General features: G+C 35.8%; 1 protein-coding gene across 1 annotated transcript in view; it reads right to left on the bottom strand.

Moving 5' to 3' along the window:
* Positions 1-26,608, bottom strand: part of PHF20L1 (PHD finger protein 20 like 1) — a 61,157-nt gene that overhangs the window by 23,239 nt on the left and 11,310 nt on the right. The window contains 9 exon segments of the mRNA XM_075141139.1: positions 257-313; positions 510-728; positions 8,330-8,536; positions 8,743-8,928; positions 10,971-11,223; positions 15,035-15,117; positions 19,502-19,630; positions 20,302-20,509; positions 24,199-24,261. Of these exon segments, the coding sequence (XP_074997240.1) occupies positions 257-313; positions 510-728; positions 8,330-8,536; positions 8,743-8,928; positions 10,971-11,223; positions 15,035-15,117; positions 19,502-19,630; positions 20,302-20,509; positions 24,199-24,261 (1,405 nt within the window).

Below are 26,608 nucleotides of genomic sequence, written 5' to 3' on the forward strand. Positions count from 1 at the left end.
TGTCCACCTCTAATAATTTTTTTTTTTTTTTTAAACACAAGGTAAAACCAAAGCCCTCTTAATTTATATTTTCTTTCAAGAATTGCCAAATGTTTTCCTAGTAACACTTAACTGTTTTCTTCCCTTCTCCCCCCCCCAATTGGTGTGTACAAGGAAATAAAGGCAGTATCACTAATTCAACTGAAAAAAAAAAAAAGACATCAAGTGTTAGAGAATTTTTCCTTTTTTCCTAAAAATATTATTGCTCTGGACATACCATATGTTGAAGAACTCTTCTCTTCCAGTTTTCCTTTTCTTTCCATTCTCACTGCACCTGCAAATTGAAGAATATATGACATAAGTGCAATGTCTGGCTGATGACCCACTTTCTTGTAAAAGTCATTAGACCGTAAAAAGTCCTAATGGTACATAATAAGAAGAAACATACAAACAATAAAATTATTTTTAATGTCACTTTACAATTATTTTTATTGTCTAAAGCACTGGAAACAAAAAGTATTGTAGTTTACCAACTTCTGAATGCTTGTCCTTCTCAATCACGTTCTTTAATATTTTCTCCTTCAGACTCTCAAAACATTTCTCCTTTATGGGCACAGAGCACTGTATCTCTGTCCCTTCAGAGCTCACTGATGTGGAAGACCTCTTTTTTTTACTATTCCCTTTGGGTAACTTTAGACTATTGCTTAAAGGCATTTCCAGATGCAAGGCATGTACATGGGACGAGGGTGCTGAAAACAAGAAGACAGATTTACTAGGCATTCCATAAGGATTGCAGCCAGATCACTGGCTGGGTCAGATCACTGAAATGTCAAGTATTGGTAATAATATCATCACACTTAACATATAATTACTGCATATGAATGCCTAGGTCTTAGTCTTACATACAAGACAATACATGCCACAGAAAGTTTCTTTGTCTGTTCTGGAATTTGCACTCACTTTTAAACTACTTGTACTGCTTAAAGTGTACTTTTGCTGCTACTTTTAAGCCTTTTTGTTTCCTTTTTATTTCACTGTAATAAAAACCCACGTCAACAGTAAGGGTTAAAGGTGCTGACATTGTCAATATCGTTTAAGTTAACGTTCCATTATGTGAACAGAGAAACTAAGCTCTGGTACAACATTTTCAGTGCTATGTATTAAAACTCACGCTTCTGCTTATTGCATTTTTCATTGATTTTAATAATATTTAAATCACTTACTTTCATGTGTATATTTAATCCACATTTGAATTACATGCAAAATACCATGATAATTTGTCAGAATTCAGCATCATATACTGACAATTCTTATCCTGCACTATTCAGAAAAGTTCATTCAGTGAAATACTTAGGTGTTTTTTAATCTTTTTCTGATGCTAATTAGGAAATAGCATGGCAAAACAAAACTCAAATTATAATTTTCATTGCTAATATTTATAATCAAATAGGACAATGGAATTTTCAAATAATCAAACTAGAACAAAAATTTATAAAGAACATTACTGAGGTCATTCAAAACTCTCTATTACTGTGAGCGCTTTACATTTCATTTAAATGTAATTAGGAAAGCCTAATCTTCCTCAGACCATTAAAGACATTTCAGGACCATGCCAAGGACATACTGTACAAAAATGCAGCTCTGCAAAGTCATAAGGGGTTCAGGTTTTTCAATGCCAGCTGTAAACACTTGGAGGCACCAGGCATCTTCAGTGTCTCTGAACATATGTATCAGCAAAGTATCAGCATGTAAAAAATACATGCAGTTTAAAGTGCTGAACCAAAAAACAAAAAAAAGTCCTGAAAAACACCTGCTAGTGGTCAAGATATTAAACAAGACCAAATACGAAGCTGATCTGGAATGGGTTCTTTGAGCTCCCCCTTCTTTTTTTTTTTTAATTATTCAGTAATAAAACAACAAAAAACATTTAAATAAGCAGTGTTAAGATAATTTAGTACATTCATCAGTCATAAAAGGATTCTGGAGAAAAGGCAAGAACGTCTCAGGGTTGACTCCGTAAGGCAGCCTTCCAGGCTTGGACAGGCCAACCCAGTTCTACTACGATACAACATACACATTACATGAAACTTACTCCAGCTCCTAGGCAGTCTTCTCAGGAAAAAAGTCAAAATGCCACAGAGCGAGAAAGCCGCAAGGGCAGCAAGAGCAATAGCAAGTAGTACATCACACAGCACTTTTAAATGCCAGATGTTCCCAGCTGCAAGATGCAAGACATCGCCATAGCGTGCAATCTAGTCAGCAGCCAGTTCTGCATGCTGGCTTCTAACACAAGACACGAGCTGCATGACCACGGCTGAGGCTGCCTGAGCCTTTCCACTACCTCAAATCTACCATCCCACCTAAGATCATAATCCTTTCCAGACTGGTCTACTATTCAGGTTCTTCCCTTCCTCTGTATTTCAAGTGGACTGAGCTTGCTGGGATACTTATCATCGACACAAAACACTATCCAAATTATTCCTTTCTTGGGTTTCCTAATTAACGTTTGTCTCTGTTACAGGACTGAACTGCTTTGCCATCTGTGGAGCAATGAGTATATTTTAGCACCTCAGTAAAAGAAAAAAGTGACACTTCTCCACATCATCATGCTATCAACATCTTGTCTCGTTTCTAAAAAGAGCACAAAAGGATCACCCAAATGCACGTAACTTGGTTAGGTCACTGCCATTTTGATGAAAAGATGTGAGAATACTCCATCTAAACAAGCTCAAGAAAAATTTAGTCTCAATATTAGATAAATTAGTATTTAAACTTCATTATTTAGAAGAAATCCTGACCTCAGACATTCAAACGTGCTCTGCTATTAATAGCCACAACACGACAGACTTCAGTATTTTCAACACAAGCATATCTGACAAAGTAACCGGCTAGTAACTAAATAACTGTTTGAGGGAACATTTATGATGGGCAGAAGTCCGCTACAGTCACACAAATATCCACCTCAATGACAGAGCTCTCCAAACTGCCTTTCTATAGTAATCTGTAGAGAGAAATTACTATTATGCCTGCATACACTGCAATGTTATTCTTGGCTTTTACTTTTATTAATCAGAGATATTCTAGATTGAGAATCCTAAATTCTCAAATTCTAAATAAAGTGTTAAGGCTTGCAAAGCCTAATTTTCAACTGTGCAATCATTATGCTTTACAAGTAACCACAAAATTAGACAAAGTAAACAATCACCGTCTGAGGGGCAAGTAACAAATACAGCAGGAAAAATATTAGTTTATAAAAAAAATTATTTTAAAAAAATATATGGTAATATTTCCATAACTGTTACTTTTAATTGCAATTTCATTCCTGTTGAGGGGTCTAGTCAGCCACCTCCCACACAGTGAAGTGTAGGAGGTCTGCAATTAACACTCAGCAGAGAGAAAGATGCTTAGAAATTAGACTTGATAAACTACTGATTATGTCATTGGTTTAAGATCAATTTTATCACCAGAAGACTAATTTCAGATTAAAAACAAATGCAAACCACAGCAATTTTCAGCCTGCTTTATGACACCTCTCCAATGCCACCTCTCCTCGTCTGGCACGGTGAAGTGACACAAGCCCCCCTCCTGCGAGCACAGGCACAGAACAGGACGAACAAGCGCAGCAGCAGCAGCACAGACATGCTTTTAGTGGTACTGCTTATTTCAGTTTAGCAAATTAAAATAAATTGTACCAATATGAAGCAACTTATTTTGTTGCATGATATTCTATTCCATGGCTTTTGATGTTTCAACCTTCCTAATAACAGAAATATCATCATCTGCATTACTATACAATTTAAATCATAACATGACCAGCATAATTCATGGTTCAATCATAATTAATTTTCTGGTTTGAATTCCCAGTGCATAGGATGAATTTTGTATCTAAATGCTACAGATTAATACCAGATCCTGCACAAAACGATCTCTTTAGGAAGGACGAGGACATGAAAGGTTCTTGCTTGCCTTCGGCCAACTACCCCAAGAATCAGCTGGGAACTTCAGGGCAGAGATTAGAAGGGCAGACATTCAAATTAGGGAGTAAACCTGACTGTCAATTGATGTTCAGAGTAAAACAAACAGCTCCAAAGTAACAAGAGCTTTAGTTCACTAGAGTCTAGATACCTCTTAAAAGCAGGGTAATGAATTACACTGGCAAAAGTTTATTAAAAAACAATTGATCTCGTTTTCTGAAAATTTTGTACATCAACCGTTTCTTGTTCCTGCTGCAGTAAACTGTTATCAATACAATTATGTAAAAGTATACAATGTTTTTTTCTTTTAGCATAAGTGCAAATTCTCCCACACAGTTAATCTAATGCTACCCTACTAGCAAAATCATCTAGACTGAGCTAGAACAGGAAATAACAGGTTATGATAATATTGTTAATATTACTATTATAAATATTATATTAATATTGTTATATTAGTAAATGTAACAATATTTTCCTTTTACTTAATTTTTAAAACCCAGATTGCTTGCTGAAATTATGTTTGCTCAATACATAACAGTTAAACTAACACAAATGGTGTAGAGTTACAGAAACCAAGAAAAATTATCATGAATTTAAATAAAATTACAACTACAGAAAGATCTGAACTTCATGAGGTCAGAACTGGAAAACTACAGTGTTTTGCATGTATTCAGACTGCCTGTGAATTTAAAGTCTGTGAAAGGCTAAGTGACAAAAAGGCCAGTTATCTACATTTTAAGCAGTCTGACAAATGAAAGCAAGGATTCTTATTTATATGTGTACAGTATCAAGTGATCACAAGTAGGTCCATACACCAGTTTAGGCAAAGCAGTACCTCTGTTCAATAATTAACTGGTAGTGTACCAGTGTCTACCAAAGTGCACAGTACTCCCATGTAGCCTGTGGACTGAAGGAATTGATCACAGGACTTTTGTGTGGCCTTTACAACATTGCAAGTTGTTCATTGTGAGCAATGATTTTGAGAAGGAATCTATGTGTTAATACTGTGAGTTGCCATTTATGCTTCTGCACTTCCCCCCCCTCTGAAAAACAGCAGGTTAGTACCTTTTGAATAAGGAAGTCATTAAAATGCATCATTTTCAACAACATAAAATTATATTTTCAATGGACTCAACTAATAGCCCCCATAAGAAGTCAAAACTTCCAAAGCCACAAATTGCAACTTTGGGTCTAAAACAGTACAGCTCTTTTACAGAAGGGTCGGTGATCATAGACTGTTTCAGGCTAAATACTTCCGTTACCTCCATAATTTCTGAAACTATCTACAGTTATCTACTTCAATGATTACAAAGACAGCAGGGTCCAACTTAAATGCACTTAGCAAATTCCATAGTGGTGTCAAAAATCGAGAACACCAGATCTATCCAGACTGTGTCAATAAAATCTAAACAGCAGAAATATCATAAAAGGACATAGATTTAAAATAGTTCTTTCAGATTAAAAAAAGCAGATAATTAAAGAATAGTCTGGATTTTACACCAGAATTCTCAAATTATAATGTATAGAGTCACAATGCTTATGCTTAAGTTATTAAATTACACTTAGGCAGGCAGATGTTCCCGCATAATGCGAATTAACTTTTCTCAATAATTTCAAGCATCAACAGGAATGACAAAGGAAAGCTTTGGGCACCTCTCCTTTATATGTTAGCTTGCCATTGTTTAAACAGGTTCATTAGAAAAGGAAAAGTAGTGATAAATAGAGTGGATTCTATTCATTCTCCTGAAGCATGCAAGCATTTGGTGTAATTACGTGTGCTTAAATAACGTATCTTGAGAACCTGTGCTATTTCAAAAGCAAAAAGATGCCTTCTAAAGGAGAGAACACAACAAAAAGTATTCAACAGTGTAAAGTAACTCCAGAGGTTTCAAACCTGAACTTAAAAGCTACATTTTTCTTTTTCTTCTAAGAAGAATATGAGAAGGATATGAGACAAATGAGTTTCACCAGCGTTAGAAGCCTGAGATGAACCCAAGAGACACATGAACTTCAGTTACAGAGTCCTAGAGATACTACTGACAGAGGCAGCTAGTCCCAAAACTTTCTACGAAATCTCTGAATTAAAGATATCAAACTGCTCAGATTAGTCTGTCAGCCCACAAAGCTTATACTGCTTAAGTGGATGCTGGGCTGCATACATCTGAAAACTTACAACATTTGGACAAAAAGTTAGTATGAAAGCTCAAGACAGAGTTCTATTTCACGGAGGAAAACTGCAATACATGAAAACTGGGAACAAAAAACAGGTCTGTCCAGAAGGCAAAAAACCCAGAAGACAAAAAGGTAGCTGGCAAATCAGTTCCTTGACAGCTTATAATGCTTAAAATTATGTAGGTTCAAAAAAATCTCCACTAAGCTTTAAATACAATATAAACTGTATCCTGCAGCATAGGTTGCAAGTGCTTGTATCTTCCCATTCTGGGCTCAAGTAGTAATATCAGATAATTTTGTCAGGGAATGGTTTTCTCTGACACAAAGTGCGTGGACATGTCAATGTCCACATGACTCGATGATCTTAGAGGTCTTTTCCAACCTTAATGATTCTAAATATTTTTGAGTCATAAATAAAGGTGGCTATAAATGAAACATATTATTTCTTTAATTAGACTCAGCTGTGGCCAAGACCACACTTAACAAATAAACAGGTACAAGTGTCCTCATGGATGCTGGGTTTAGAGCCAACTCACTCAGAGTCCAAGCCAGTCCCATGACAGAAGCAGGTCACTAAATAAATACCCGTCAGCATTACCAACTACATATTAAATGATCCAAAAAACATATCAGAAAAAGCCAGAAGTTGAATTCCTAGTAACTGAAACCAGTTTTAATAAATGAGAAACAAGATGGTAATTGGAAGTTGTTTGTTTCTTTTACGATCTTGTTCTACGAGTGAGCAAATATACATCTCCCCAAAACACTTCTTAGTGGCACAAAAAAGGACTTTTACAGAAGTAATTTTCCCAAGAATCTGCTGTTCAACTGCTATGCAATGTATCAAAGGCAAACGAAGACTGTCACATGGTTTCACTCGAGAAATTAAGTAATATTTTTAGAAGCTTAAGTGGCGGCTCATTAGAAATTCTCATAGCCCTTATTTTGACAAATTAGTTTGAGATTAATAGATTTTTTTTTTTGAGAGAGAGAAAGGATAAGTACAATCACTTATTTTAATCTACACAATATTGATCCAAGAATCCTACCCAGCCTTTGCTACATCAGGTTAAATAGCTATGCTACAACTCAATGAAGCGATCACCTTATACTTTCAGTGGGAGCATGTGTGGGCAGACACCCAAGAAAGGGCCGTATATACTAAACAAAATGCTTCACTGACCTATCGAGCACTGCAGCTATACTATCAGCTTAATGCAAAGTTGTTTTTTTTCCCCCCCCCCTAAACATAACTAAGTTATAGTTTGAGTGCCATAATTATATACTTTAAGGTCATGTTGTCCTCCCTTACTATTGATCACATTTACCAAAAAATTCCCCAGCAGAGTATGATAATTTAATTTTTTCCTCCTCTTACTTTACTGAACAATTTTCTCATTTAAAAAAAAAAAAGGAAGGAAAAAAAAGGCTTGTGAGAGAATTGTTTCTTGGAAGCCAATTATAAATGGTATGATACTCACCCACATTAGAGACTTATTTATGAAAAAGGCATATGGACAACTAACATACACTGGATGAAAACAACCCACTTTTAGGGTCTGCAAACCACGATGTAAACCCTTCCCCAAATCTCTTAATTGCCTCTATCCAAGTTATTCACTTAAACCACAGTAGCCAGTAAACCGTTACAAAGCGAGAGGCAGCACAGAGTTCCAAAATTGGCTCTATGCTACCTCTGTGAGGGTGAACCAAGTCTATATAAGTTTTAGAGGATTTTTCAGAAATATTTTCAAGTAACATTTTGTAGCAAGCAAAAGACAAAATTTCCACTGCAAACAGAAGCAAAGGTAAAGGAATGCTGACTGCCTCGCAAAATGCTACTAAGTTTTAAAGCTGAAGCCACAAGATCAATGATCATCTAGATTTAGTATATATTAGTATGTTAGTAAACAACTTCATAAATTATTTTTACAAGTTTTAACAATACAAAATATTTTCAAAAGAAATACTGCTTTCTATATTCCGCACTCTCAGATCCTCCTTAAAGTGTGTTAGAAAAAGTGCTAATGCAGCTCAAACCCAGTGGAAGACAAAGAATATGCAGATGGATGGACCCCAGGAAGTGGCAGGTTTGCAAGTGTGCAGGGAAAAAAAAAGTATCCCCTCTTTCTGTGTGATTGAATACATGCACGTTTTAACCCTACAACTACAAACCTAACTGGTTGTATACTGAATCTCTTTACCTGACGCTGTTGTAGCTACTCTTCCATCAGTTACTGCTTTGGAAGAAAGATATGTAATCATCTGAATATCTTCCTTGTCTTTACTGGGATATTCATTACGGAAAGTGGATTCTGTGGATAATGGTGCTGTAACTTCCGAACTACGGCTTAAATCAAGGGGGAGACACGGTCCACGCTTCTCAAGTGACATATGGGCAACATCAGGTACTACATAAAAGAGAGAATGTAATATTAAAAAAGATACACAGGTCCAACAAACAACAGTTTGGATTGCAGCGTTACATAACATAGGAACAGCATACAGCTTTAGCTACAGTAAGTCAAAATATCCCATTAGATGAAAACCGTGAAAGCTCTAATTTTTATGATTCAATTTCTCTTGGGCAGTTCTTTATTAGATTAAGATACATTACCCTCCAATTTTGATGACTGTTGGTTTTGACCACTGATGGAGAACACTTTTCCATCAGTAACTGAAGAGGGAGAAGAAACTTTTTCTACAGAATCATCAGGCAAGGAGCAAGTGGCTAAACGCTGTGATCTTCTTCTCCGTTGGCTATGTTTGTAGGATCTAGGGGAATTCACTGGCTGTGATGGACCTAAAAAGAGATCTTTCAATGTTCATGAAGCAGAGAGATATACCATAATCTTACCGCAGTATTTGAGATCTAAAGATGGGGAGTGCTTTAAACAGCTCTTATTTGCAAAGCTGGTAATCACAGCAGAACTGTAAAAGTAATTAAAAACTGTGATTACCAGGAGCAAAAAAAAGTTATGCTCAAGATATGATTCTGCTTTTTGCTTATTATACATTATTAGGGCATGTACTTCCCCACTGATAAAGGCTGTTGTTTCAGGCAAACAGTGTATTTACGATAAGCAACCCCCCCATATAACCCCTGAGAGTAGGCTACTTACAATGGAAGGGGGCAGTAGGATTTAGCAGTAAACAGAACAAATGATCACAGTTAAAGATCTAAAGTCATGGATAGTGGTAACACACAATTTAAAAAAAAAAAATTCAAAAGCAGTGGTTAATTTTATATCCCACCTCCCATCTTCTGCTAACCTGATATCAATACCCCAACTATATTTCAAATGCACTCTGCCAATGCATGGCACAGAAAGAAGGCTCAAGAACCTCATACTGAAAAAAGAAAAAAGGGGGTGGGATTGATATAGGTTAATACAGGCCTGATTCATTAAAAACAAAAAACCCACACTCCCCTACACCTCTCCAATTTTACCCAGTTTCAAACTTTTGCCTTAGAAAAACATTTAAGTCATTATTACATTGTAAATCACTGTTCTCTCCTTTTCTTAAGCAATTTTTAGAGTCAAAGATGTACAGATTTAAAAATAAAGACACAGCAAAATTAAATTTCCATTACAGGTGGTAAAGACTCGGAAACCAAAGATTAAAAGACAGCACTAACAAGATCTAAGCTATTAAGTAACCTATTTTTAAATTACCTAATTTTTAAAATACTGCTACAGAGAAGTCTAACTTAATCCAAAAATACATGCTCAAGGAAAACTACTTACCATTATTTTAGGGGTAGGGAGGGAAGGCATATTACAATATAGATGGCTGCTAGTATTTTGTGGGGACAAAATACAACTTATATCAATGTGTCCTGAATAAATAAAGATGGCTGAATTTGCACCCCTCCCTCTCCCATTCACTTAAAGTTATCTGTGAGAAAAGATTAAAAGAAACTTATCTCCTAAGGGAAAATATCAAATCAAGGTTAAGGGGAACACACAATGCAGGTATAGTCTTCCATCCTCAATCACTATTCTAAAAGTGAAACAAAAATATAGCTTTTGAGTCACTGCAACCCAGCTTTTGACTCACTGCAACCCACATTTATTTTAACTGTTGGCCTCATCGTTTATTGTTCTTCAGGCAACAAAGAGCCTGACCCTAATCAACACTAAAAACCTAATATAATTTCAAAAATTATAGAAATATTTTAATAGTCACAAAAAATAGCATATTCAAGGATGCAGCATAAACCTTTCCCTGTTCTTCTGATAACCAATATTCTGGTACTTTGCAAATCAGTTACGTACATTAAGAAGCTGAACACCTATGGTATTACTCTGATACACAGAAACCCGATTTTTTATTTTTCCCCACCACAGATCTTGAACCCATCCTCTCTTTCACATCATATTTGGAGGAAATATCACATAAGCTGAAGAATGCCACAGCCAACAGGTACAGCACATCAGCCTGCTGAAGGCGGAATTTCCCAGAGAAGGAAAGGTCCACAACCGAGGTGTACGTCTTTTCTTTTTAATGAATCAGGCCCCTTCAGAAGAGAGGTTTGATTTTTCCTGTATCACTGTTAATACTAATGTGGAGATTTAAGCTAGAGGGAAAGCCAACCATTAAAAGCCATGACTCTATAAATATAAACGTATTATTTAAATGTATTATTTCCAGTAGAGTAATTCATATGCCTTATTATGTGACTTGACTTTTAAAATACTGAGCTACCCCTAATTCTCCCACTTGGACCTTTTATTTAAAGCAGATTCATTTTGAAAAGCAATAGCCATTTACAACCAAAAAAAATTTCTGTATATCTCTTATAAGTAATTACGGTATTTTTTTTAAAATGTCTGTGCTCACTAGTTTTATTTATCACAGAAGAAGGAAGCTGAGAGACCAGCGTCAAATCCTCGACTTGTATTAATTCTGGGGAAAGTGGTGATTTAGGGGGCTTTATACACCCAGAAGAATCTCCAGATTCTTGTTTGCATTTCTTGCTGCGAGCCTTTCCTGAAGACAAAGTTGAGGATAACAGTGCAGGTTTCTGAATGTTGGCAGAACTGCTAATATCAGCTTCATTTTTTTTCTGACTTTGTGGTTTAGGTGAAATCTCCTGAATAAATAATAAAAAATTGATACTTTTATTTCAGTTTCTTCGCTGTAGTTCTTGTATTCTATTTTGATCTTTTTAAAAGCAACTTTAGTATTCAAAACACATTTTAAAGCAACATTCTTTTCAGTACAAATGAAAACTATTTAAAATGCACCACATTAAATGTTTTTTTTTTTTTTTAAAGGAGCACTATCAATTATTTTCAGTATTCAGAATACCCTCATTTCTTACTATTTGAAATACTTGCAAAAGGCCTGAAAACAAAACATTTTTCTTCTATTCCCATTTTAAATATTCACCAAAGACTTTTCAGTTTCTGTCTCTTTCATCTTCAGTAGACTAGGACTGTCAGTGGTGTCTCAAAGTATAACTCGTAGAACACTTGTTACAAGCTAGAATACATACACTGATCTACAATCAGAGATTCATAGACTATCTCAAGTTGGAAGGGACCCATCAAGGATCATCAAGTCCAACTCTCTCCTCTTCGCAGGACTACCTAAAACTAAACCATATGACTGAGAACGTCATCCAGATGCTCCTTGAACTCTGACAGGCTTTTGCGTTGCTATGAGCAAACAATCCTTGTTCAGAGGATTGCAGTGCTAAAAAAAGTTGCCAAGATTTTCCCTTCACAGTCATTTCCCTGACCACAGCAAAAAAAAATTTAAAAAGCTCCTCAGGAGAACTTTGTTTAATACAAATTTCATTTTCAGAGAAGAATCTGAAAAAGTTGATACTGCTCCTTTAAGGAATGTCTGAAAACAATAAAAAGTTTCCAAATACTGAACACACTCTCACACAACCCCTTTCAGTGCTGGGAGTCTGGATTTCACCACATTATATGTTTGTGCAAACACATGAAGAAATCACAACTTCTAGCACCACAGGGTTAAACAGATTGCTAACTGTTGGGGAAAAACGAGCAGATAAAGAGTTAAAACAGTTTTTGAAGAAAAAAAAAAGAAAAAATCAATATATATAATGCAGCTTTCCAATTTTATCAATTTTCATCCTTCTTAACGCACATACTGAAGTATTATTTTTAGACAATTAGCATGCATTGACAGACATTAGCATTTTAGATTTTTAACTGGAAGTTCTTCCTACTTTACTGAATAAACTGTGCATGTGTTACAACTTGCCCAATAATGGCAAACTACAATATCTGAACATAATTTCTGAAACCTGTCCCCTTTCTTGTCCCAGTTAGATCACACAGCATAGTATCATCCAATAAAACCGTAACTAACAAAGTAGAAAGATATTTCTAGAATGTGTGCACCACTTTATCCAAACTAAAAACATCACATCTCTGATGATTTGAGGGTATTATTGGGTTTTGCTATAAATCGCAATTTTATTTTCCACTGGAACTTTCCATGTACCAATGGAAAAAAAAAAAAGGCAGAACAAAAAACCACAAGTGCACATTCTATGTTTGTAAAAAGGCACCCCTGAATGCTACATGAATAGCTTGTTGGAAGTATCATGTAAAGATCCGGTGCAAAACATCCCATTCAGCAGACATCAGTTCTACCTTGAATAACTCAATTACACATGTACTAAATGCAGTTTATTCATTTAAATAAAATATTCCAGGAACTGTAGAGTATACCTATGCTGGTTATGAGAGGTATTACCAGAAATTAATTAGAGTCGTAACTTGTAAATAAACAATTTTATTGTTCATCTTCACAGATGTGAAAGACATTACTACAGCATCCATTACTTTCAAATTACAAAGTTATTTAAACAAGATTAAAAAAATTAAATTAATATTTTGATAAGGTGCTTAACCTCTTAACAGGACAAATTAACATTAAAAACCTTAATGAATTAATGTTATTCATCTAACCAGGTCTTGGTCAAAAGGAAATATAACATGACATACCCTAATACAGTTAAATAAACTAATTGTATCTGCAACTAATTGTCTGAGGTTTTGGGTTTAAGACAACTGTAAACTAAAAATATATAAATATAAATAAAATAAACTTCCATCAACAAAGTCAGTTTTCGGCTATTGGCCTGAATACTTCTACCATGTTCTGCATTACATTATTAAAAAAACCTACAAGATATTTTACCCATTCAATTTTATAGCAGTAGCAGACAAAACCTCTAAGGAATGTCAGCTTTGCTATTGGAAAACCTTTTGGGGAGGTTTATAACTCGGCCATTTTAATTTGAATTTGGGCAGGAACTTAGTGAAAAAAGCTCTAGGCTCAAAAATTTTCCTCCCCACAGTTAATCACTTAAATGTTTGTGAGGTTTCTGTTTTCGGTTAGAAGCGAAGGAATAGGACAATTTGGGATTTTAGATGCCTCTTTAAAAGGAGCTTAACTAGTATTTCCAAAAATGAGGTTTTTCAGACCATTAGCATGTAAACAATGACAGAGACATCTTTTTTTGTATCTAATCAATAAAACAGAAACAGCCGAGTTACTAAGTCTAAGAAGTAACAAAAAGTTTTTAGTAAATATGCACTGTAGTTTATACTGTTGCATACACAGTCTATGTAAACCACAAAGTCCCATTCACCGTAATGGGATTCTGCATGGTAAGATTTACATTGTAATGATTCTTCCAAAAACAACATGCTGTAAGCCATTTCACAGTTTTTTGCACATTGAAAATATCACACACAGTAGCAATAAAATCATAGCATCTTTAATATGCAAAAATTTGAGAAATGGAATGTCATGTCAATACATTGTAAACCTTTATGCAAAATATCGGTCAATGCATTGACACCGTAGTGGCTCAGTCAGCCGTTACAGTGACAGCATTAAAAACAGAAAATCATGTTCCATTGACAAGACTCGCATCCAACGCAGCGTCAATGGAAAAACCACAGCAATGCAATTATATATCAGCTCTAAAGAACCAGTACAACCAAAATGTCAAATAAAGTTTGGGTTAGGGACTGTTCATAGAGTGTGCTGGGGCTTAAGAACAGAAGTGCTTTTTTAAGAATTGCGGGCAGCAAGGCTATTTTATTCAAATGCTGCTGTTGAAGAAGAATGAAAATGAATACAAAAAAGCTGTATTAAAACTACATTAAGGCTCTGATTTAAATCATTGGAAAACAAAGATGTCCCGAATCAAGACTATTGTTCATCCTTAGCTTGTTTTACCATGCTTAGGCATTCAGCCCTTTTAATATGCAAGATAATGCACAGCTCGGAGTCAAGCAATGCCTGAACACAATGGAATAAGCCAAAGATAAAATGGCAGCCTTCAGGTCCTGCAAATACGCAGGTTTAAAAATCAGACCCTTAATATTATTTAAAAGTTTCTTTTTTGTATTTATTAAAATACACACCCTTGAAAACATATGGCTCATTGAGCGGTTCATAAAACACATACAAGCCTACAACACCAAATTCTTACAATATAAAAGAAACTTCTTTTAAAAGAAGTTCTACTTGATGTCAAAAACCCTGTTTCAAACACAAATCAAATTTGTGCAAGGGCCTTTTCCTAAGCCAGTCATGGTCACGGTTCCAGCTATAAAACTGGGACCTTGGGACACTGGTCTCCTCACATTTGTTGCATGGAGACTTCATTTTTCTTTGTTTTCTGTTAGTTTTCTAACACAAAAGCTCACTACTGAAATTCAAGTCAACACTGTGTTTAGAGACAATTAAATTCCATACTTCTGGCTCTGCCAGAAATGTAAACATAAGATCAATTTTCAGTTCCCTATTATATCTGAAGGGGCAAATTTTAATGCTGTAGGTACTACATCTCCATGGCACACTCCAGTGGGAACCTTGCAAAAGAATCAAACTCTACCATTTCATACCTGCTCCAGGACTGGAGCTGTTTCTTTGTTGCCTTCCTTTTTTTCAGCACCATCCGCAACAACAGCTTTGGATGCCAACAAACCTTAGGAAAAAAAATGCAAAGATTTTTAGTTAGAAGCAGCTTGAAACAAGAATTTGGGGAAAACAAAGCAAAACAGTGAGACAAGAAATAGGAACTGCTTATACTACAACAATTCTCTCTGAAACAGCTCCACACAAAGCTGAACACTTTAAATTGGAAGAAACAAAAAGTTAAAGGACGTTCTCTTTCACAAGAGGTACTTCTCTGGCATTTCCACTAACAAGATAAAAATCAAATTATTAATTGTAAAATAATGCACTTGGGCTTTAAAACCAAGCCTATGATACTTAAGTAAATTTTGAGAGATCAAAATTATTTACAAACCTTTTCTATCTCTCCCCTTTGCAGTCTTTAAGAAATTCCCATCAGAATTTGTATTACTACTTCTTAACTCTAACACATGCAAACCTTTCTTAGACAGAATAGAACAAGGGATTTAATTTCCAAATGAATATTCTCAGCAGTGGAGCTCCCAAATTACCTCAATAACAAGACCATATTGGGAGCAAATACATCAGAATATGTCACTTCATTCATGAACTAATATACAATGTCAATACTATAAAAAAATCTGTAAAAGACAAGGCAACATAAATACGAGGAAGCTTTTTGTTGGCTAAGCATATAGCGATAGCTTCAGTTCCACTTCACACAATAACTTCAATTACCCAAGTATGCAGAGAAAGAGAAAGTTCTACGCCATAAGACAAGGCAGAACTGATAAAACCTGAAAAAACACAAATCTGAATAAAAGTTACTATTATAATCCCTGGGAATGTCAACATTGGGGGTGGAGAGTTTAAGTCCTCAAAAATAACATGAGCTGACAAATCCACAGGAAATTCCTATTGCAGTCCATGAAAAATCAGATATGCTCAAAATTAATTTACAGTGCACAATGCCCAAGGAATTACAAATTAGCGAAGCCCGGGCTCTCAGGAAGCATTTAGGACATTAAAAGAAACCAAACAAAAAACATGCACACAAAAAACAGTGTGGTATTTTGCTAGAGAGCTATCACATTTCAGCATTCCACAATAAAGACTAGGTGCTTTTTTTCATTTACTCTTTATATTAGATTAAGTTATGCTTCAGTTTACTGGAAAGTAGTTATGTTTTAAATAATAAGAGGTGCAAACTAACTGATTTTACAGCTAAATAGGTTAACCGAAAAGCAGAAACTTACTTAGCTCTATTATATCAATACTAATAAAATTATCAGGTAAGATTTTAATTCTGCATTAGGCTTCATAAAAGATTTAGGTTTCACGGACCTAAATAAACCTTTGTGACTTAAATTACCCTGCCTAAATCAAGTTGCAAAATTAGCAATGTTCTTTATATTGACATTCATGCATCTACAATGAAAAGCATAAAATAATTTTCAAAATTAAGTGAAGTAGAGTTTTAAAATACCAAACAAGCTACAGTCTATAGGGCAGCTCTTGTGGTTCTACAAACCACAAGTTGCCCAGAGAAGCTGCAGATGCCCCATCACTGGCAATGTTCAAGGTCAGGTTGGACGGGGCCTTGCGCAACTTTATCTAGTGGAAGATGTCCCTGCCCATGGCAGGGGGGTTGGACTAGATGATCTTTAAAGGTCCCCTCCAACCCAAACCATTCTATGATTTTTATTTCTAGCTAGATGCTCAGTGCTCAGAAAGCCATGAAATAAACTTAGACTCTGCCAGACCTGTGAATATGTAACTCTTCTTACTTCCTTCTTCTCTACCCCATTAGTATCTTTCTAACCAATTATCATGCCGGTAGAAAGACAAAACAACTCCACAAGCTACCACAGCAGCAGGACTACAGGTTTGCCATCCCCTGTCAGTAACAGCACGTAACAAATAAAAAGCATGGGGTGGCATAGTGAACCAGAAGTGTTTTGTTCTGTAAGCTTGCCGCAGATGTTATCTTTCTTTTAGTATCAACAATGTAGCAGGAGATGTGGAAGCAAGCATTCCAACAGAGGCAAAAATTAATTGGAAGAAGACATTAATACATGCTTAGCAGCAGACATCCTTCATCTTCGTGAAATGGAATTTCCCCCTGTGGCGCTAGCAGAAGAAAAAGGACCAAAGGAAGCAACTTTATTTTGTTGAATGGTGAGCAAAGAACACCAGATGCAGCTGTTGCCCTCATGGCAAACAAGGAGAACCTTCTGCAACACATACTGAATGCTGAATTGAAATCCAGAAAAGAGTTCCCTTCAGACAGCCTCCTACAACCACATTATTTGCTCTATTTCCTCAAAACAGCCGTAAGACACTTGGTAAATGAACGTTTTCCTCACAGCTACAATGCTTTACGATTCTTTTGTAGCCATTCTGATGGGCACACCAACATGATTCCCAACCTTCCTTCAAATCTAAAAGCTCATGCAGGAGACACAAATGATGATTTGCAAGTATTTCAAGCATAAGAAATAAGCACATAGCAAGAGAAAGTTTGATCATCAGCAGTTACATTTTCAAAATACTCCAATATATGCAACAATAAAAAACCTACTACAGTATGAGTTGCAGAAGTGTGTTAATTTGAGAATAGTTAGACAAAGCATGACAAATTTCATCTTGTAATTGAAGGATTAATTCATTTTCACTGAATGGTGCAACATACTCTCTGCTAGCAGAGTTTGCTTTCATGGGGGGGAAGGGAGGGGGCAGGGGAGAGAGAGGGAGGGAGGGAGAGAGAGACTGTTTTTAGAATGATAACAAAGTCAATGGCTGCAACATTATGTTTTCCGATTATTCAGTTCAGTCTATGTGAGCCCGTGCAACTGCTATTATTCTCACAAAGCTCCTTAGGAAAGGAGAATCTATTCACAAGCACAGAAAAATATAATTTTTAGAGCTACAGGTTTTTCAGCTAGTTTTGGTATTTTCTCCTACTAACTGCTATTGGAAAGAAATAACTGTAAATATATATATCTGTAAATATATATATCACTAGTATATATCTTCTACTGCTCATGGCAGCAATTAAATTGGGACTTAACTGAGGGTATATGTAGTATGGGCAAAGGCAAGTAGAAATGAGGCTGATAAATCAGACATCTGTTAACTAAACTCGATACCAAATAAGAAACCTTCCAGGAAAGAAAATCCTGGAGGCAGAAGATGGGTTTTTCTAAAGACTGTTTCCTTCGTATCATGTTCCATACTGGCCCATTTCATTTATTTTCTCCTTTACACTGAAGTACTGATTGAGAGACTGAAATGGAACCACACTAATAAGAAAACTAACTAAACATCCTCAGCTGCTGACCTGTGAAAGGCTGCATCAGCCAAAACAAGTCTGGAAGAAACCTCATCACACAGTTCAGTAAATCAGGTTATTTTTACCTTATAGAAACAGGTAAGACTTTTTATATGAATGACCACACCCTATCTACTACAAAAAACAAACAAACAAGAAACCCCTCTTATCTATAGCATAGAAAAGTTGGTCAGACTTCACACAAAATATTTACTAGAAGAATGCGTAAAATGCATTTCTATCTTCCCATCTGTCCAAGGGCCCCTCTGTCACAGGAGGGACTTCACAACTTTTTTGAAATGCACCTGATACTTTTCCAGCACAGGTACAAACATATTACCTCATCCTAAATACTGACAGGATCAATGCTGGTAACACAATTCGCTTATTGGGAGGTATGGGGAGGAGGGATACAAATCAAAATAATTTTTCCACAGTTAAGTAAATTTCTATTAAATTTTGGAATAAAATGCAATTTTAACTTTTAAAGATAAGACCAATTATTTATTATTCCATTTCCTGTTGTATAAAAAGTATTCTATAGCTGTATACTTGTTTTCCATTAATACCTTTGAGTAATAAACGTAGGGAATGAATGCCTTAGACACTGAAAAAAATGTTTCAGATCTTCATTGCTTCAATTTGTAGCTAGGCTTGTATACTTTTAAATTACATACTGTAAACTCTTTTCAGCAACAGTTCTACTTTATGACAAACTATGACAAAACATCTAGTTTTTCCACAGCTAACAAAAGCTTTAATTTACAGTGGTGGTAGGTAACTCATAACCACATTAAGAACACGTACAAACCGCAAATTCACCCGATAATAGAGAAAATTGTGCAGCTGGTGTTAAAACATACTCAAGAAATTCATCAGTTCAGGATGGTTACCTTCCTACAAAACTAAAAAGACCAAGTCAAGCCTGAGACCATCCTCTGAATTTATGAACGAGGTAAATTTTATTACCAGATTCCTTTAAAATCCAAACAAGTAAATGACTGTAGTGAGTATCTGCCTCATGAACATGCTCTTACCAATCTACTTTAGTACCTTATATGCAAGCAAGTATATTTCACTACATTAAAAATGAAAAAAATCAGTAACAAAAAAAGTATTTTACCAGTGATCTTGTTAAGACGAGCTCTCTTTGCCTGAAATGAGTTGCCTAAATTACTTTTCCTCTTGTGTGATAACGTGCTCTCTGCCTGCACAAAGGCCATCTTTGGAACATCCACTACAGGAAATCCTACTTTTAAACAGAAGAGAAATCTAATAAACTCACATTTCATAAATACGTAACAACACCCAAAATACTTAAGTATTTCAGAACTGCTATTAGAATACTGCAGTAAAGAAACTTTAAAATTCTATTAAAAATGAAAATGACACATTCTGAAGATTTAGTATTACACATTGAAGCATCAGATGCAGATTACTTCAAAATATGTAATTTTTACTCAATATTATGAGAAAAGCAGTATTAAAAACTTAAAATGAACAAATTCTTATCAACCCAGAAATAGTTTCAAACATCCCTACGTATGGATATATCATCCATATTAGAATTTTTTTTTTTTTAGAACAGGATCAGGGATTATCTCACAGATAATAGAAGATGCAAGAATATGAACCAAAGCGTGCAATGAAATAATTAAAAAAAAAAAACTATGTACTGCTCTTGTCACAGCTAGTTAGAAGTTTTGCACAAGGAGTAAATACTGATCAAACTAGATTTATCTTTGTCTGATAAAAATTGTTTCTGAACCGATTAATGTTATGTATCATAAAGTTATCATAATAGCAAATGAAACACCTTCCTCTAGAAATACCAGTTATTACTTAATTGCAAAATTAACAACAGGAATTCTACTTCAACATTACAGAAACACCTATTTTATCTCTTACAGAATTAGTTTTTACCAAATGTGTCACTAGATGTAGGCTCCTCTTCCCTTTTTTGGACTTCCTGCATGATTGTGGAGGTTGAGGTTTCTTCCTTTTTTGAAGGAACTTTTAGCCATTTTCTGTCCTCTTTATCTTTATTGCTGTTTGCGCTGGTTCTAGGTTTACTTCCTGCTTTGTTCTTGGCTGCTGCTGCTGCAGCAGCTTTGACCAAAGCTATCCAATCCTCCAAAAAGGAAAAAATGGTAAGTAAGTATTAAAAAGTGCCTGAGACTCAAATAGAAAATACTTATAAACCCAGTGAAACTTCATCTAGAAACGTTCAAGAGCAGTTGTATTTATTTTTATGGCTACTACTCAAAGAGTGGTAAAATAAGTTTCCCAAATTTCCTAAATAAACTTGAAGTATTATCAATATGTCACATGGATAAAAAGCAAAAAGAAAAAACCTTCAAAAAACCACTGCATATAGAATTCTGGCTGCACGCGTTCCCTGCTACCTATTTTATGAGTCCTAGCTTTAGAAACCCAGGAGCTCCCAAACCCACAACACTGACTTTTTTCTTACCCTTCTGGCTGTGAAATACACCAATTCCATTGTTGCTCAAATTTAGCTATTCAAAATTACAATCAACTCGAAGAATGGTCCAGCCAGCTGCATGATTGGGCAGAGTTCTTCCTGAATTAAACTGATAAAGCAGGGACAACTCTTTTCTAATTATATCTCTGTTTCTAGAGTAACTACAGACAGCACTTTTTGTATTACATGTTACAAGTTTCATTGAATAATTTCAATAAAGTGCTCTATAATGTGACTGAATTTCACAATACACATTTAAGGTAATAAAAGTGCCATTTTGGATAACGGCTTATTTGACCATACAGAAACATCCAAGGAGTGAACAGAACATACAGCCCAAATTCCTCTACTTTTTGGCATGTTGACGAAGCCTAGCCACCCTTTGAGTCAACGGAGAGAACTAAAGACTTCCAAGGCTGAGCCAAGCTCTTTCCACTAGTTTGGAATGATCAGACTTATGTCTCCTGAGTGTCAGGGATCAATCTGATTACAAAAATTTTAACTTGATTCTTTCAACTAAAGTATTTTTACAATTTTTCTGTAACATTAAGGTACAGAATTTTTCCATGGAGAAGTTATATGTGATATGAAAACCAATAGCAATGGTCATCCTCCACCACTAAGAATTAAGCATCTGAGTGTTTTGAACAATAATTAATTTATGACATGGCAATTTGGCTACAAGAGTATTTGCAGATTTGTACTACCACATATAAAAAAGGTATGATAAAGACTATTTTTGTCTAGTTTCGCATGAGTGCTTTACAGATAGTAAAACTTTTTTTTTCCCCCCAACTGTAAACAGATTATATTTTATTCTGGACTGTTTCTTGTTGTTATGTTATCATATGAGGTACCTAAAGTATCTTGATTTTATAAATCTTGTTTCAATGCAACTTTTTCCCACACATTACATATTATACGTCTTTCAAATTTCTGTTCTACTGAGGTTTTTTTGCCTTCTTTGATGAATGAGAAAAGCATAAGACAAAATACAAAGCGTTATTTTCTTTGTATTATGCTTTTCTTTTTCCATAGCTCAATACTTTTAAATCACTGCTTTACATAGGTTATGCTTCTACATTGCGTCAAGCTATGCACTTAGAAACACCAACAGTTTTGATTCCTCTAAGATAAAGTGTTCCGTGTCCAAATTGTCAATGCAAGACGCATACACTCAGTCTAGCTAGCAGCAGAAAAGTTTGGAAGCGCTTTGGCAATGCTTACACAACAGGCAACTACCAAGGCCATTTGGTGACATGCCAGCCACAAAAAGCGTGTCTAACTGCCAGCTGCATAGTCAATCAAAAACACACATACCTCTTTTTTGGCCAGCCAAAACGAGCACACACATTAGCTCCAGTCCATCCAGAGCCTTGCCCATCCAGCAGGACAAAAAAAGGATTGAGCTATTTGTGCTGGTGAGGAGTTAGGACACCTGAGAGTAGAAGTCTTACACTGTACCCTGGCCAAGGGATGAAGAGGATCAGTAACATGGCTGGAGCTTGGATCTTATGATAAAAGTGGGAAGCAAAGGAAGCGCAGCCTGCATCAAATCAGCTTCTAAACAGCATTGTAATTTTCAGTCAAGCTAAGCACTCTGAAATCAGAAGCTTTCCGAAGATATCAAGCTTCAAGGACCACACTGAACTAAGTAACCTGTTTTAACAGTAGCTGTTCTGGTACAATATGAAGGGGTTTTTTGTTTGCGTTTTATTTCATTGTTTGGATACTTTCCTTAAGACATGGAGCTTACAAAGGGTAGCAGGACACATATAACAATGAAGCAAACAAAGGTTAAACATTCAGGAGCCAGAGCAGAGAGACATTAATTATGGAGATAGTTATACCTTTTTTCCTAGATTTACATGTAGATTTAAACTCAGTGAAAAGAACCTTGAGTGGGGGGTGGACAAGATTGTCTCAAGAGGTCCCTTCCAACCTCAACAATTTTGTGATTCTGAATTGGCCAGAAACTGTGTGGGTCCGTTTTAATTTGGCTCTGGAGTAAACATGTAGGCACTAAAGTGACACAGGTAATTCCTGCTTTTTAACCTTGAACTCCTGCTGAGCCACTGCTCAGCTGCACAGCTCCTGACATGTGAGAACTATTTAGCATCTAAGATGCTAAGGTGACTATATTTCTTTTGAAGAGCACATGAACTCCTCCCTCAAAAAGATACATCTGTGCCTTTTTCAGAATTTTTAGAAAAATTTAACAAAAAAATGGGAGAATAACAGTGGGATCCTAAAGCACAATGAATTCTGAAATCTGTCTCAGGGTTGCTGCAAGATATTTACTCTGTCAACCATAATAGCAGGACACTAAATATCATAGATATGACAGAAACTAGTTGCAAATCTTTACTAGCAGGACTTTTCCCCAGAGCTTTCAGTATACACAAAGCCAAGGGCCCAAATATGAACACATTACAAATTAATGAAGTAAAAGCAAAATGCTCATAAGAGAAGTTTTCCCTACTTCTCCCTCATGTCCTGACATTATCCCTCTATTGGCTGTGGTTTTGTAACTCTGCACCAGATACTCTGCACCATCCAGCCTGATTTCCCGCTTCCCACAGTATCTCACCCCAGTGAAAGTTTCTCATTTACACATAAAACTTAAAAAAAAAAGTGTATTTCCTTCTTTATCTTACTAAAATTCATCCTTCAAGTAAGCTGAGAAAATTGACAGCAGAGAAGTAATGGGACACTGTAGTTAGAAGACAAAACATTACTTTATCACTACTGAGGAAAACTGTCGTTATGCTAATTAGATTCACTAAATCAAAGCACAAGAAATTGCACGATCAATAAATATGTTAGTAGAAATTACCCAACAGCCTTACACATCAATTGGCTAAACACTTGTATTTTAAAATATTTCTTTGCATAACCTTAAACCGGCAACAGTGGGAAGACAAAACCAGAATCATTTCTGAAATCCAACCCTTGTGCCAATAGCAGAATTCACACACATCGTTCTCCCTTCACCTGCCTACAATCACCACTTTTTTGCTTCTCTACAGTACTAAAGATTCAGCTGTTTTTCCTCTCCTGACACATCACAACTCCCAACGCCCACACATTCATACATACACACACACAAACATCATCAACCTATTGACTGGCTGATTCCACATCAAGCCTGGATTCCTTACCCTCACCTTTTCAATTCTAAACAGTCTGCCCCACCTACATCTTGGCTCACATTGTCTCCTGTCACATCTTCTTTTTGACTCTGTCCCAATCGCAAATCCATGCTTTTTCCTCAGCTTCCTCTTCCTGTGTGCCAAGTCCCCTCCCTCTCCTTCAAAACCCTCCTCAAAACTCACTTCTTTTGGTTCGATTTCCGTCACTAATCTCAGCTCCGGCGCTATCTGCTCCCTCTCGCGCGCCTAATTATATCGAAGATAAAACAAAAAACATGAAACAGAAAAAGTAAGTTATCCAAATACTTCATATGTGCTCTCACAAGGGCAGTCTCAATATCCCCATCTTTTTTTATTTTCTCTCTGTACTACGTTAGCCACGTTTCTGTGTGATTTCAATTAATTTGTGCTTATCTGCAGAGCAACCTAACCTATAGTCTCATTGCATTGAACCACACAAATATTTTCCACTCTTGAAAAATTTTGCCTTTCCACCTGCACAGCTGAGTCTTATTAAAACACACTTCTGCTGCAACTCAAAAATAGTTTGAGTGTTACAGTGTTTACAATCTCTTCCTTTAAGACACGCTAAGCTCAAATCAAAGAATTAACTAGCTATATCCCTCTTTCTCCATGTAATTCAAATTCTGCATGCGTAGCACACACCTTCCAAACAGATCTTGCATTTGTTAAATTTGCTAATGCACTAGATCTTGAAGTATCTTAAGCTTACACCCATCTCTTGAAATGTATTTTTTGCTTTGGAAACAGACAAAAAACAAGACATAGGTTTAAATTAAGCATGAAGAGTTGGATCTGCCAACTCCACTATTTTTCAAATCAAGTTATACTCAGCATTTTTTTAATCTTTACATAATTTTTAGTAAATGACTTATTATAAAATAAATAATGCAAAAAAGCAAAAACATCCCCTTGAGTTCTAGGCTTGGACAAAGCTCAGTTTCAGATAACTGATTTTCAAACCAAGTCTTAGATCACATTTTTATTCTTAAATTCCACAAAAATATTTTGAAAAACAAACATTTTACCATAGCATAATGACGTAGGAGATGTTGTAGAAAAAAAAGTATCTTTGCCTTTAAAAGCTACAGAACTTCATGCCCATCTCTAATCTTGCAAAATAAAATGCTAAGACTAATACTAATTAGCATTATAGAAAGCATAATTGGTGTTGTTCTTGCTGCAAGACAACTTAAAAATTCTAAATCCATCTCAGAAAGTGTAAATTTGGCCCCCTTATTCTTTCTCAAGACTTCATTGAAGCCACCTACATTCAGCCCCTGAGATGCATGGACTAACACTGTAATTCCCAACTACTGAGAAAAATTAGAAGTCATAGATGAGCTGGACTGCTACCAAGCATGTCTGGACATCAAAATGGTTGCTAAGAAATGGATTTTTTAAAGCTGAAAAAGCCTGTGGCCTAAGAGTAGTAACTCAAGATTATACACAGCATAGCTCCCTAGAAAAAGCACAGGACAGAGTAAGGGACTTCTTCACATTGTCACAAAAGGGCTATTTCAGTTCAGTCACGACGACATTACCCAAGTTTTTCTTTTTATGAAGTAAAATGAAACACTCTAGCTTCCTAACTTACTGCCATACTGAAAGTCTTGTTTGAAATATTATGTGCTGGTTCAACAGAGTTATTGTAAGACTGCAGCAAGAAGCCAGTGTTAGCATGACTATGGATTTCAATTTAATCTCTTTAAGGAAACAGTTTAAATAGTGCAGTGCTGCCTGCACAAAGTTCCAATGTTCTTTGCACAGATGATCAACCCTAGTACACAGCTACCTGTAACCTGGAGGCCTTGATGTAGAAGTGTTTTCAAGCCAATTCACTTATCCATCTGCCTTTGTCACAATAGGGATGGTTACAACAGTAATTATGAAATACCTGAATTTTGTTTGCCAAGTTAGGAGTATTCTGAAGAAAACTGGGAGCAAATAAGAACAGTTTTTTTCACATTTCTTGTCTCCAAGTCTCAAATAGTTTCAGTGGAGTTATTTCTCATTAACTATGAGAATACAGTTACCATGCAAGATAAATGCAATGGCATTTCCACTGAAAGCATTTAACTGTTTTCAATGTTGTTTTTCTTTTGCAAGTAAAGATATGCTTAGTGACTAAATCATGTCCTCTACTTCACAGTCTCCCTCAACTTTTACTCAGCATCTCTTCTTTAACAGCAACTGGACATTAGCAGAGATAAATATTTATCTGTCTGAATCCCCAAAAGTTCTGATACACGGGAGAAAACACCCACAGAACAGTCATGTTAATAAGAACACCTGGGCAAAAAGCTACCACGGTAGCAAACAAAAGAGATGCGGTGGGGAAGAAAAGAATAAAAAAAAAAAAAAAAAAATCAGCAGCACAGACTACTGACAAGCTAAAGCTTTTTCCTGAAAGGACACCAGAGGAAAAAGTCTCTGGATGCCCCTGGTTTTGTAAACTCTGCAAGACAAAACTCTGGGAACAGATTAGTTGGCAATGGAGTGTACGGCAGCTAGACATTTCAGATAGAGGCAAGGCTACCTGAGCAGCACACTCTGGTGCATCATCCATAAA

Source organism: Calonectris borealis, chromosome 2, assembly GCF_964195595.1.
Source record: "Calonectris borealis chromosome 2, bCalBor7.hap1.2, whole genome shotgun sequence".
NCBI classification, from domain to species: domain Eukaryota; kingdom Metazoa; phylum Chordata; class Aves; order Procellariiformes; family Procellariidae; genus Calonectris; species Calonectris borealis.